This window comes from Xiphophorus hellerii, chromosome 16 (assembly GCF_003331165.1).
Source record: "Xiphophorus hellerii strain 12219 chromosome 16, Xiphophorus_hellerii-4.1, whole genome shotgun sequence".
Taxonomy (NCBI): domain Eukaryota; kingdom Metazoa; phylum Chordata; class Actinopteri; order Cyprinodontiformes; family Poeciliidae; genus Xiphophorus; species Xiphophorus hellerii.
Genome location: NC_045687.1, coordinates 26189130 through 26204204, shown reverse-complemented (window position 1 = coordinate 26204204; position 15075 = coordinate 26189130). Strand labels below are relative to the sequence as shown.

Here is a 15075-nt window from a genome sequence, read left to right as displayed (position 1 = left end):
TAAACACAATTCTTTGTAAAGATACACATTGCCCCTTGATTTTTTTTCCACATTCTGTATCACAATCACAATCTGAGACCATGCTGAAAACAAAGTCCAAACAGGATTATGTATGGCTTTCCGTCAACATTTGCTTTCTTTTGACACTCTTTGTTCATGATGTAAAGAGTGAACAACAAATTGTTCTATCAAGCGATTCTCCCACTTTAGCTGTTGATATTTTCAGCTCCCCCAGAGTTATTCTCAGCCCTCTTTCTGATTCTGTGATTATAGTTCTCTATTCCCAGCCTGTCAGTTTAGACAGACACATTCAATTGGAACAGTTCTGGACCAAGCTCAACAATCTCCTCTACTGTTCACAGCCAAAATGTATTTCCATCGTCCTTTGATCCAAAGGTCAGAGGATGAGGAAATGAATCAACCACTTCAAATTATTTAAATGTCCACATTCCTTTAAGTACAGAATGAGGTGGAGCAGAAGCAAATATTTTTATTTTTTTATTGGCTCTAATGGCCTTTATTTGAAAGTGGTTAGACAGGAAAAAGAGATAGGGAAGAAATGCGGCAAAGGTCACCAGGCCGAGACTCAAGCCTGCAATGACCACGTCAAGGACTAAGGACTATGTGGGTTGTGCTTTAACCCTGCACCACCACAGAACGCCAAGCAAATATTTTTCATTCAGATTTACTCATTAATCCTATGACTATTGATAGCTATTGTTCTTTTGTACATCTACTCCTTAGTTTTCCTCCTGATTTGCAAAGCACTAAAACCACACTTGGTTGTAGTTTTATATATCGTCCATCAGGGTCTTACTCTATCTTTAGACCATATCTCAGATTTTTTATTTTATTGAGTGGTAAATACTGATATCAATATAGTGGGGAACTAAAGCATTTATGTTGACACTGACAGTGATAGCCAAAAGAGTATTTGTCTTAGAACAAATTGGCTTTACTCAAAAAATTCACTATCCTACTCACTATCTGGTTATAATAAATAATAGAATTCAACTTTATTGTCATTGCACTGTCACAAGTACAAGCAACGAGATGTAACCTCCATGTTATTCTTAACCAGGATATGTTAAGTCCCACATTAAGCAAGTTTCTAGGATTTCCTTATTTCACCTTGAGAAAATTGCCAAAATTAGAAATATCATGTCCACAAATGATACTGAAAAATAGTTCTGATAGAAATAAAAAATAGAGATCATATTTCTCCTATTACAGCTTCCTTTTATTGGTGTCCTATTGAATCCAGAATAGAATTTAAGATTCTTCTTCTCACATATAAAGCCCCTTATGATGAAGCTCCATCATCCATTTTCCTGTACTGCTTTTCGGTTTGCATTATTTGGTATTATTCCGGTATTATTTGTTTTCTTAGTTATTTTTCTCTCCATAGAAGCTAAACCCAAACCTGGATGATGGCATCAGCTGAGATGATGTTGTCATCTCAGCTAATAATCCTCCTCTCCTGATCTTAAGTATTTTCATGAACATTGAAAATAATCCTACATCAGTTCATCTGTTTCTTCTTGTGCATTATTCTCAGACTTTTCAAAGGCCCAGTTGGTCGCTTGTACTCAGCGAGGTTCTGGTTCTAATTCTGCTGGAGGTTTCTTCCTGTTAGAGCAGAATTTTTCCTCTCCAGTCATGAATGTTCGGTATTGAGGATTGCTGTTAAGTCAACAAAACAACACAAGGAACTTTTTTGCTCATCCAGGAGTGAATGTTGAAAGTCAATAACTCAATGCAAACTGCGAGGTTTCCTTAAGTTTGCTTAATGGGTAGGTAAACCTTTTAACTACTTTGAACAATTCATTGAGTTCACTGTACCATTTGATAATTAGTATCAAATAGTACATCACTTTTTGGAACAACACCTCAAGTGTTCCTGCTGTCGGCACTAACCTTGCAAGAAGTGCCTCAGAGGCTACTGCAGGTGAAAGTTTTTGTGAGGATAGTGACTTAATTCAGAAATTATTATTTTTAAATATTTTATTACAGTATATTATAATATGGGAAATGTACAGGAAAATACTAATACGGTAGTTTCCCGGCCAAAATGGGAAACTTCTTATGGTCATTAGGTGTATAAGAGATCGACAAAACAATGAGTTAAGAGATGCGGGATGGTGTGAAAATAATTATCTCATCTTGAATGTGAACAAAACATAGTAGATTATTTGAGATTCAGGAGAAACTGGGTTAAGTCAAAAACTATTTCCATAATTGGAGGTGGCTGAGGAGAATAAATACCTCAATGTTCACCTGGACACCAGACAATGAAAACATCTACAAGAAGCAACAGAGCAGACCATATGTCTTGAGAAAGAATAATTCACCAAGCATTTGTAACAAGATGCTTCTGATGTTATTTATGTCTGCTTTGGAGTATGCAATATCTTCTCCCATCATCTGTTGAGGTAGCAGCATCAAAGCTACTAAACTAAATAAAAATAACTAGTTGATGAAGGCTGGTTCTGTTCTGGGGACTGCTCTGGAACAACTGGAAAAAATGGTGCAGGAGGGACCTGCACCATTTCCCATTTCCCTGAGCATCTTCTTCATTAAACTGATATACAATAACAGTGTCTTTAGTCAAAGACTTCTTCAGAGCCGCTGTAATGACAATCACTGCAGAAGATCCTTCCTGTCCACAGTCATCAGCTTCCACAAAAACTCTGAAGAAACTTGAATGATAAGAGTTACAACATTTAATTTTCCCTTCGAGAGTAATTAAGTATTTCAGAAATGAACTTGATTTTGTTCAAAGCTTGGGTTAGGTTTAAGAACCTAACCCTGTTTTAAACTGCTTTACTCTGCGGTGTTCTTTCGTCTTTATGATGAGGTTTGTTCACTAAGGTTCACTTACAAACATCAAAAACTGGAGGAATGTAATTACTAGTTAGGCTGAAGAAATGCTGAATACAAATGCAAACCACACTTGCAGATCTTTATCAGCAAAAAAAAATAAAAAAATATAAACATATCTCCCTTAAATTCTATTGGTCTGTCACAAGAAATCCCATTAGAAATATACTAAAGTATCAACAAAATACAAAATCTTGACAGAGTATGAATACAAGGCACAGTAAAAACTTACTCATGTTCACGACAGGTGTTATGTCATGTTTATGACGGTGTCATGACAGTCTTATTCACAACAAAAGTCTGGTAACACAATAAAGTGTTACCAGACTTTCTTATTTTCTCCCTCTCCCAAGAGAGAGGGCGAATTTAACAGGACTCATAGCGAATCACCGGAACGTCTAAAGAAAGAGGTTTGTTCCACTGTTGCAAAGCCTACTTCTTTTTAAAGGAGGAAATTGTAGACTTTGTGGTTTGGTTGACCTCTTCCACTTACTAAGAACTTTCTATGGCTACAGAATTCAAAAATGTCTGCAGTTTGGAGCAGAAGTTGCGCTAGACTTTTTTGCTGTCTGTCATTTTTATGAACTACAACACAGAACCTTATTTTCTGACTTACCTTGGGTCAGGCCAAAGCTACCGTACACAGCAAGTCTCCTAAGTCTGTAGGGCTGAGTGCCATTAACTACCAGGTCATCGGTCCACAGGCTAAGCCAGTAGTTGGAGAACAGGGAGACCAGGTGATGGGTGAGGAATAGCAGCAGACTGATGCAGGACAGAAGTACACCGATGGCTTTCAGATAGGCCCAAAATACAGACAGCTTCACCTAAGGAGGGAGAGCATCTAGAATCTGCTACTGATTGCTTAAATGACAGGTAACATTTATGGAAATACAGCCTCTTTCCATTCATTTTTTGTACAGGATGAATTCATGGGTCTCCTTGATAGAATTTAAATAAAATAATCACACCCTCTGACCAAGAGGACCGAGGGTTTGGTCATCCTTTTTTCCATTTTGCTGTTAAACAGCAATATGAAAATGTGTGCCTAAAAGCGCTTGTCAAGCAGCAGTAATGACTATATGGGATTCTTGTTCAATAAAACTGATTTCATTTAGTATGCTTGGTCACCCTGACATAGTGCTGTGGAGTGTTTGATGACACTGCTAAAGCACTCAGTAACACTGTTTTCCGTTCTATAATAGACTTTTGGTAACATTGTATTTGACGGGTTGTGAATAAGACTGTCATGACACCGTCATGAACATGACATAACACCTGTCATGAACATGAGTAAGTCTTCATGAATATTTATGACTGTTGTCATAAAATATCATTCGGTAAATCATGATGCTTTTAATACAAAGTTGACATTATTCAAAATGTCATCGTTATGACAACTTGACCAAAGAACTTGACCATTAAACTTTAGCCTTAATAACATAAAGCTACATCATTTTTAAAGTTTAATCAGTAATACTTTTATAACAAATTTATGTCAGATCATGATTTCTTGGTTAATGTCAAGTTGTCATAACAAAGACATTTTTGTCTAAGTTAATGACAAGTTGTCATAACAAAGACATTTTTGTCTAGGTTAATGACAAGTTGTCATAACAAAGACATTTTGAATAATGTCAACTTTGTATTAAAAGTGTCATGATTTACCGAAAAACTTACTCATGTTCACGACAGGTGTTATGTCATGTTTATGACGGTGTCATGACAGTCTTATTCACAACAAAAGTCTGGTAACACAATAAAGTGTTACCAGACTTTCTTATTTTCTCCCTCTCCCAAGAGAGAGGGCGAATTTAACAGGACTCATAGCGAATCACAGTAACGTCTAAAGAAAGAGGTTTGTTCCACTGTTGCAAAGCCTACTTCTTTTTAAAGGAGGAAATTGTAGACTTTGTGGCTTGGTTGACCTCTTCCACTTACTAAGAATTTTCTATGGCTACAGAATCCAAAAATGTCTGCAGTTTGGAGCAGAAGTTGCGCTAGACTTTTTTGCTGTCTGTCATTTTTATGAACAGTGTCAATAAAAATCCTGTTATAATCTATTTTTACCCATAATTTAAAAAAAAAAATTAAATTTAAATGCATTTCATTTTCATTCTGTTTAATTAATATTCAACAAAATGAACAGATAATTCACATTGTGTCATCATCAAACTTAATACATTTAATTTTTTCTCTGCAGTGACAAAATTTTTAAAGGTAACATTTTACTAGAAGTCAGCAAGTCTCTGAATGCTACCTGATCCCACAAACACTCCCTCAGTGGTAGAATAATTCTGCAGCAGCGGATTATTAGTCAAGCTCCAAAGCTTGACTAGTGCTTGTCCATATCTCTTTAATGCACAGTCGTGAGCTCTCGAATAGCGATGTGTGATTGATTGGACTGGAGCCGCATGAGAATTTCTTGTGCTCGTTACAGTTTAATAAACATCTGTACATTCATTTTCTTTACTCCCAGTGTTAACAGGGTAAGTTATGTATTCCTCTATTTCGACTATAAGTAGAACGACACAACTTTACTGGCCATTGTCTTTCTCTGTGTATTGTAGGTCTATTAAATGGGCCACAGAAGCCTGATCCACCATAAATTTTGGGTCAGGCTCAGGCTATAGATCTAAATTCTAGCGACTACTTTCAATGAGTAATTTGCTAAAGCACTCGAAGACTAATCTGTATGTCATGCTCTATTTATGATTTATTAAAACAGTCAGAGGGACTATAGGCTTAACACGAAGAACAGCCACCCTGTTATAAATAAAATAAATTTGTTATCAAAAGTTATTGTGTGAAGTATAAGTACCAGCTTGTTAACTACTCTTTGGATTAAGTGCCTTGCCCAGGGAAAATCAACATATGACAGGAGAAAACTGGAATTGAAGCTAACACCTTCTGATTGCAAGACAACTATGCTACAATTGCTGTTGTTAGGAAACAATGGTTAAACAACAATGTTTATGGAAAAGCTGCTGTCAATCTGAGGCTGTACTTACTCCGTTTTTATGGCCTAGTAACTTCCAGAAGACTTTTATACTGTTTTCTAGCATATTATATTCAATAAAGGATCTAACCATATGTATAATACATATTGCTGTTTTTTACTCTACATACCTGCCCAGTACTGGCCTTGTCAGCTTCGGTCAGCTTCCCCATCTCAGGGTTCTTGGTCTTCTTGTTCAGTTCTCTGGCATTATCAGTCTTATGGGGCTTTTGGGTTTCAGTCTTAACAGCCGGCTCACTACCCAGAAAAAGGAGCATACAGGTTCGTAATTGTCAAAAGATTCTATATATTATGACAAATGTTTGGTAAAAACGATATGCCCTAAGGAAAAAAAACAGAATATTGGGGAGATTTAAGGCAGTTCGTGAAGCTCTGATGTTTACAATCAATTATTATTGAATAAATGTCATATTCATTTTGGTTGAAACCTGGACTCAGCTGGATGTTCAAACTAGACAATGAGCCCAAACACACATCAGAACTGGTTTTAGATTAGATCAAAGCAGGCTACATGAAGCTTCTGAAGTGGCTTTGAACTCAAACCTATTGAAAAATTATAGACCAGGTGTAAAAGCTACATCTATTCCAAGATACACTGCCTGGCCAAAAAAAAAGTCGCCACCTGGATTTAACTAAGCAAGTAGGTACAAGCCTCCTATTGGATAAGTACTGCATAGGCGATTATCTTTCAGCTGGCAACAAGTTATTTAACCCCAGCTGATGCAATGAGTAACTCCTCATTTCTTAAACAACCATGGCAAATGACACATCCTGTGGTCGTGGAAAAGACGCTAGTCTGTTTAAGAAGGGTCAAATCATTGGCATGCATCAAGCAGAGAAAACATCTAAGGAGATTGCAGAAACTACTAGAATTGGATTAAGAACTGTCCAACGCATCATTAAAAACTGGAAGGATGGTGGGGAACCATCGTCTTCCAGGAAGAAATGTGGTCGGAAAAAAATCCTGAATGATCGTGATCGGCGATTACTTAAACGTTTGGTCGAATCAAATCGAAGAAAAACAACAGCAGAACTCAGGAGTATGTTTAATTGTGAACGCAAAAGCACTTCCACACGCACAATGTGAAGGGAACTCAAGGGGTTGGGATTGAACAGCTGTGTAGCCGTAAGAAAACCTCTAATCAGTAAGGCTAACCAGAAAAAAAGGCTTCAGTTTGCTAGGGAGCATAAAGATTGGACTCTGGAGGAATGGAAGAGGGTCATGTGGTCTGATGAGTCCAGATTTACCCTGTTCCAGAGTGATGGGCGCATCAGGGTAAGAAGAGAGGCAGGTGAAGTGATGCACCCATCATGCCTAGTGCCTACTGTACAAGCCTGTGGGGGCAGTGCTATGATCTGGGGTTGCTGCAGTTGGTCAGGTCTAGGTTCAGCAACATTGTGTGCCCAAAGAATGAGGTCAGCTGACTACCTGAATATACTGAATGACCAGGTTATTCCATCAATGGATTTTGTCTTCCCAAATGGAACGGGCATATTCCAAGATGACAATGCCAGGATTCATCGGGCTCACATTGTGAAAGAGTGGTTCAGGGAGCATGAGACATCTTTTTCACACATGGATTGGCCACCACAGAGTCCAGACCTTAACCCCATGGAGAATCTTTGGGATGTGCTGGAGAAGGCTTTGCGCAGTGGTCAGACTCTCCTATCATCAATACAAGATCTTGGTGAAAGATTAATGCAACACTGGATGGAAATAAATCTTGTGACACTGCAGAAGCTTATTGAAACAATGCCACAGCGAATGCGGGCTGTAATCAAAGCTAAAGGCGGTCCAACAAAATATTAGAGAGTGTGACCATTTTTTGGGCCAGGCAGTGTATAATCCAGTTCATATGTACCCTAGCATTTCTGGTAAGAAGAGTGGTTATGTATCCAGCCAGAGCTTTGTCAAAAGCTTTGACAAATTTTTTTTTTACTGATGCCTTAAATGTTAATTCATACTGATGGACATTAAAACGAGGATTAAACATTACCGTTTTGCTGCTGCGAAGGAAACTAAACGAGGGCTGACGGCCAGAGTTGGAGGAATGAGTCTGCAGTTGAGTACTTAAGTAACACGCTGTGAGGCTCATCAGTGGTGCAGTTACTTCTTTGCATCCTGGTAGTTGCCAAAGTGGGGAATATATGACTTTGTAGGCAGGCCTTCTTCGTGTAATCATTTCAGTGAACAGCCTCTCTATCACCCTGGATTTTCTACAGGCAACTTCCTGCATGCAGTCTGAAACTGTCCATGTTGTCAGGGTTCAGGCCCGTTATTTTTAGAGACATCTTTCTTCCACCAATGCAATACTACTCATTTCACTGCTCATTTCCATGGTTTTATCCTGTAGACTCCACTCCTGCAACAGCATCCTACATGAACTGTGCTCCACTGACCACATCACCCCGTTCAATACCAGACACAATACAAACTACTCCTCACTTACAAAGCCCTCAGTAACCTCACACCCCAATCCCCCAGATCTCACTGACCATTAAACCTCACTAAAAGGCCAAAATAAAAAGACATTAATGCCTATAATGCATGGATGTAAACCTCAAGTCAGAACTGCATATCTAAAGATTGTCATGTTATCCAGACTCACTCACCCAATAAGAGCAGGTAGATCACCATTTTCTACTGCTTTGGATCCACTCTTTGGTGCAGTTTTTAAATCTAAGACAGGAAGTAAAAATGAAAACTTTGTAATGGACGGTCTACATCTAAATTAGGCCCTTCTACAGACACTACAGGAAGCATTAAGATTAATAACAGAAATACTACTGAAGCCACCAGATGGCAAAATTAGCAACTTTCTCTGGAGAGTAAAAAAACAACTCCTAGAACTGGCAACTGGAACATGTTGAAATGATGAAATGTTGCTTACCACCATCTTCAGTTTGGTCAACAGTGGCATATGTTCGCAGGAACTCGGCAAAGGCTCCCTCCTGGACCATAAGCTGTTGGTAGGAGCCTACTTCTGTAATCTCCCCATCTACCATGACCAGGACAAGATCGGTTTGTGGTAGGAAGCTCAATCCATGAGTCACCAGCACACGAGTCTGTACACATACACATTGTTGCCAATTCATTCTGCTGCCTATTAATGCAGATGTTTTTGTTAAAACTAAAGGAGATAAGAAAGGACACTTCTAATCAGAAGTTTAAACACTAAGGACATGAATAGCACTTACATTATGGGCCTTTTGGTCAGTTATTACCATTTATCTTTCATAGTTGAGTGAACATACAGCAAACAATAGCCATACGTTTTAAAACCAAGACCTGGCTGCAAAAGTTTAAAATTTTTGTAGCTTTTCACAAGTCCAAACAGCTTAAAAAGCATATTATAAAGAATGACATGTATATTTATATCCTGTAATATTTAGTTAAAAATCCAATATCACAAGGTTTTATCACAAGGTCAAATAGATTCCATTAAAAATTGTGGATGGATATTTGACCCCTCAGCTTATCGGAATTTGTAAAACTCATTTAAATTACAGTGTATTGTAAGCTTGGCGGGCTATGCATCCTTTGTTAATTAATTTTATATATGTTTTTTATACACCAGTAACACTGATAATAAAAGACAGGTTAAGATAGGTTTATAGTTGGCACTGAATAGCTGCGAGGAGGTGGGGGAAAAAATCATGCTAAATATCATGCTGGATATCAACGATCCCTGCTCGATCTCAAACACTGACAGACTGCACCTCCAAATTCTTGTAACTTCTTTTTCTGAGGGAAACCCTGAAGTTAATTGGTTTTTGACAAGAACAGACTCCTAAACACAGTTCACAAACTCTTCATTGGCTTGAAGTCGAAGTCTTGAAAAGGCTAATCCATAATTGATATTATCTTTCTTTATAGCTCTATGCATGTTTCCTTTTAAATTGCTAACCAGAAAAAAAACCTTTGAAAACCTGGAAGTGTTAACTGGAGAACTTCTACAAAAGTGGTTTGAGTATCCAGTTTCAAGTTCTTCAGAAGTATAAATCTGTTTCAACCTCTACTTCCAGAAGCCTGCTGAAGCCAGGCCTCTGCATCTATTGACAAGATGGTATCTTTTTGGTTTTCCATCCAACAGCACCAGTGGTTCTGCAGAGAACCTTTAGCTTGAACAGACACCAGTCAGTTTCCCGTGCCGGACGAGAATGACTTTTTCCTTTTTCAGAATTTTTTTTTCTTTGGACGTCTGGACATTTTGTCTTGACCAAATGTCAGTCGGCTGACCAACTCAAAATTAAGACTGCTTCTGTTATATGAGCTGAAGTAGATGCTTAAATAAACACCTATTATTAATCACCTTCTGTTGCATGCTTGCTTAATGTATTGCTGATAATATGCAGTGTTATCCTTATGGTATTATGTTGCTGTGTTTAAGTTTGCCACATGTCAAAGACTGTGATTCCAGAACAAATCAAATCAAATCAAATTGCATTTGTATAGCACATTTCAGCAGCAAGGCATTTCAAAGTGCTTTACATCATATCAAACACAGAAACACAAGGCAACATAGAATCAACAATCAAAACACAACATTAAGTCAAGTTCCATCAATAAATTTGTAATTGATTACGTTTCAAATACAATCCTAAACAGGTGGGTTTTTAGTCAAGATTTAAAGGAAGTCAGTGTTTAAGCTGTTTTACAGTTTTCTGGAAGTATGTTCCAAATTTGTGGTTCATAGATGCTGAATGCTGCTTCTCTTCGTTTGGTTCTGGTTCTGGGGATGCAGAGCAGACCAGAACCAGAAGACCTGAAAGGTCTGGAAGGTTGATACAACAGCAGGTCTTTAATGTATTGTGGTGCTAAGCCGTTCAGTGATTTGTAAACAACAACAGTATCTTAAAGTCTATTCTTTGAGCTGCAGGGAGCCAGTGTAGGGACTTTAAAACTGGTGTTATGTCTCTATCTTCCTGGTTTTAGTGAGAACGCGAGCAGCAGCAATCTGGATCAGCTGCAGCTGTTTGAGTGATTTGTTGGACAGACCTGTGAAGACGCTGTTGCAATAATCAATGCGACTGAAAATAAATGCATGGATGAGTTTCTCTAGATCTGGCTGAGGCATTAGTCCTTTAATCCTGGAAATGTTCTTCAAGTGATAGAAGGCCAACTTTGTAACTGTCTTTATGTGGCTCTGGAGGTTCAGGTCAGAGTCCATCACTACTCCCAGGTTTCGGGCCTGACCGCTGGTTTTTAGTTGTAATAAGCTGTAATAACAACTGAATTCAGTGCTGCTAGAATTCATTGGCTCCCTTTTCTGCCAATCTCTTCTCTCTATCTACCTCCTACTTCCTTATCCACAAGGATTAAAATACACTGGGGCAAACCCTGTACTTGGTTTCCTTAGTTTGTGTGTGACTTCTCTTGGTTTATTGTTACATCCCCAGTAGTTTCTCTCATGTTGTTGGTCTGCCTCCCAATTCTACTGAAGTCACACTTACCAGTAATCTTCAATCATGCCATTCAGTTGCAACATTTCACCTGATCTATTGTTCATATATAAGCTCTGGAATTTTAACTGTTAGTGACAGATTTTCAGTTTTTATACCTTGATTCACACCTAGCTCTTTGGTCTGCTAGGTTTTTCTTGCTTATAAAATGTCTCAATTACTCATCAGGGGCAGTCTGAGCATTGGCTCTGTTTCCCCATGTTGTCATAGACCCTCTGTATGTGAGCAGAGTGCACCAGTGTTCTGACTATCTGTGCTACTTTGTCAGATTTTTCTACCGTAGCGCATCTAGATAGCTATGTCTATCTGTCAGTGCTACTTTTCATAAATTGCTACCGTCATGTTTGCATACCAAAGGCCTTAGCAGTTAGTGTCAATGTTAAAGACTTCTGCTAATTATATTTAAGTGACAATTTAAGTGGCACTTACGTAGCATTTGAAAAAAAAATGTGAATGACGAAAACTTTTTTAAAAGTACCTGAATCCCCATATAAAATACCTTGTGTAAATGCACTAAAACCCTTCTTGAGAATAGTGTACCTGTGTTGTTGTATGTCATTTCACAGGTTAATACTATGGAAGTGTTCAGTTGTTGTTATCTAGTAGCGGAATTTAGGTACTGCATTTAAGGGTCTGCCGTTTTTGATCATGTCATTAAAAGCAGAATACAAAGCATGGTTTTCTCTCAGTAACACTGTAACTTCCATTCAGTTGGCCTTTGAAAACACTGTTGGTATGCAATTTTGCAATGGATATTTTGTTGATTGAGTAATTTAGCTATTTGTAAGAAAGCAGTATTTCTTTTATAAGAACTTGCCTTGAGCTAAATATTTTCTCTGGACCAAATTTATTGTACATTTAAGTCCTGTATTGTTTGCTACTGTGAATTATTTCTGAAAGTTTGTATGTTCATTTCTCAGTTTTACCGTACTCCAACTGGCTTCAGTAAAGAGTCAACGTTAGCCCTCTTGTTTGTGTGGTCATTTTGGAGAGGAGTTTATCTCCGACTCCAACAAGGTGATGGAGGTTGAGGACACGACAGTGCCTGTTTTAATATGTAACCCTGGTACATTTAGATGCACTAAAACCCCATATTTGAATCCTACCTTCATAAAATAAACATGGTAACATGTTGATTTACCAAACCTCCATCAAAATATCCTACTTGGTAAATATGTGGGTAGCACATTTACTAAAGCAGATTCCTTCATTTGGATATTATTATAAAATACAGAGGCAGCACATGTTGATGCACTAAATCTCCATCAGAATATCCTATCTGGTAAATGTGTGGGTAACTCATATCGATGCATTAAGACAGTGCTTAAAAATATCTAAAATAATAATATTTAAATATTAAAAAGATTTTAAATATAGAGGTGTTTGTAAGAAGTGTTTGTAAGAATGAATGAGTATCAGAAAGGGGAAACAAGTTTTTATTGAAATTAAATTAAACACAGACATCTACAAAAATACAGATCCCTGCAAAGGTTGTATGGCAGTCTTTATCAAATGTACTGCAGCCAAAATGTGTCCATCGAACTGCGCAGGTCACTGTGCACCTGAAATGATAGGGTATGCTTAATATAAAGTGATATTACGCCGTAGACATACACAGACACAATTCCAAATAAAATATCATTAAACATGATATTTGCTCTATTTAGCACGGTTCAAATTTAGTTTTTTATTAAACTAAAATATTTTAAAGTATAAGGACAAAATAGCCCACAAAAACAACGTAATTGGTCCTGATTCATGTGGTTGATGCCAAGCAATGACTTTCTTGATTAGAGTATACAAATATAGTAACAACATTGCAGATGGCAAACTGAAGCCATTTTCAAATATGTCTACAAGCTGCCTCTCATCTAAACTTAAAACATGAAGTAATACAGCAGCTTAAAGAAAGCCAGATATAAAATAAATTAAATAAAGCTTACCTTAGTCTTTGACGGAATAAAACAGACAAAACGAAACTTCCATAGGTAGGATGTACAGATAAGAAATCTGCTGAGTAAGCAGTTTGTGACGGAGCATCGATGTGCGCATGTGCCTTACCACAAGGCAGCGGAGATTGATGGGTAGCACAGATAGTTAGAACACTGGTTATAGGCTGGGAACATATTGATGGGGAAGTGCAGACTGATGTAAAACCACAACACTGGAAAAAGTTCTGGTATGCACTGAATGGCAACATTTGCTACATTTTTCAGCTAGTATGGTTTGCTTTGCCATAATTTTGCACACACTGCAATGTGGCAAAACCACAAACCAAGAGCTTTGAAATCCCTGTTCTGTCACGCACCTGTGGTGGCACTGCAAGAACAACGAATGAAGGAAACAAAATCTTTATAAGGAACCTATAAAGAAAACATGAGCGCTTCCTTTTTCATAAAATGTAAACAAAAATGGAGTGGGCTCAGATTCAGGTTTGTTCACCCACCTTGTCCCTCAGTATGCCCTGTGGGCCGATGACATAATCAAAGATGTGCTTTCCAACATGAGCATCAACAGCAGACAGTGGGTCATCCAGCAAGTATACAGCACGGTCACAATACACTGCCCTGGCCAGGCTCACTCGTTGCTTCTGGCCACCAGACAGATTCACTCCCTAAACACAGAATGAGTAAGAAACTAAAATGAAAACATCTCAGAGGCTACACATAATTAATTATTTTTAGCTTTGGGATCACATAGAAAAAAAGAGGCACATAAGCCTGGAGCTGCTTAAATTTGTTTTCAACAGACAACCTTATGTGTGACTTAATTAAAAGCTCTTCCTATTGATGATGAGCTGTAATTGAATTAGAGAATATAAAAAGCATCATGTTACTGCTAACGTATAGAATCAGCTCCAGAATGAGCTACATTAAAAAAACTTTAACTGAACAAACGCCTAATATTTCAGATAGTCAAAACACCTGAATGAGTACATCCCTGACATTCCTGCAGATATTTAAGTATATTTTTTCATGGGACAACACTGACAAAAATGACACTTTGACATAATGAAAAGTAGTCTGTGTGCAGATTATGTAATAGTGTAAATTTATTCTTCCCTCAAAATAACTACATATACAGTCATTAATGTCTAAATACTATGCTATGTTATAGTGACTAATGGACAGAGGGATCCTCAGTCAAAACCTTCTCTCCAATCTCAGTCTCATCCCCTGCAGGGAGAATCTCCAGGTCTGGCTGGAGAGCACACACTTCCACCACATGGTTGTACCAGTCTTCCCTCCTCTTCTGACCAAACACAATGTTTTCTTTCAGTGTGGAGTTCTGGATCCAGGCCTGCTGTGGAACGTAGGCCACAGAACCCTGAAAGCAACATACATGTACACAGATTCATATTAAATCATCTCATTTTCAGATTAAGTCTCACATTATTATGTCAGACTACAACCTTCGCTTTAAACCCAGAACATCACATACAGTGCTTTACAAAAGTAATCATAGCCCTTACACGTTTTTACACTGTCACATTACTACACAGAATAGTAGTACCACAAACCTACTTTATTTTATTATTTACTTTTTTTTTAACAGATTCTATCAAAAATCCTGAAAAGTGGCCTGTGAAGCGTTCATCCAGGCAAGGCAGGAGAATTCTGACATATGTTCTGCTCTCTGGGTGAAATTTACTAGCCAATCTGCCTTCTGCCCTACACTTATGCAAATGGCTGGTCCATATGAGTTTACTGTTGAAA

At 37.9% G+C, this 15075-nt stretch overlaps 1 protein-coding gene across 6 annotated transcripts in view; it reads right to left on the bottom strand.

Moving 5' to 3' along the window:
• abcc1 (ATP binding cassette subfamily C member 1 (ABCC1 blood group)) overlaps nucleotides 1-15075 on the bottom strand; it is a 117777-nt gene that overhangs the window by 47873 nt on the left and 54829 nt on the right. For all 6 annotated transcript variants that reach the window (XM_032588503.1, XM_032588506.1, XM_032588504.1 and 3 more), the window contains 6 exons: nucleotides 14510-14686; nucleotides 13806-13973; nucleotides 8788-8962; nucleotides 8510-8576; nucleotides 6007-6133; nucleotides 3497-3704 (listed from right to left, as the gene is read on the bottom strand). In XM_032588503.1, the coding sequence (XP_032444394.1) occupies nucleotides 3497-3704; nucleotides 6007-6133; nucleotides 8510-8576; nucleotides 8788-8962; nucleotides 13806-13973; nucleotides 14510-14686 (922 nt within the window). The remainder of the gene's footprint in view (nucleotides 1-3496; nucleotides 3705-6006; nucleotides 6134-8509; nucleotides 8577-8787; nucleotides 8963-13805; nucleotides 13974-14509; nucleotides 14687-15075) is intronic.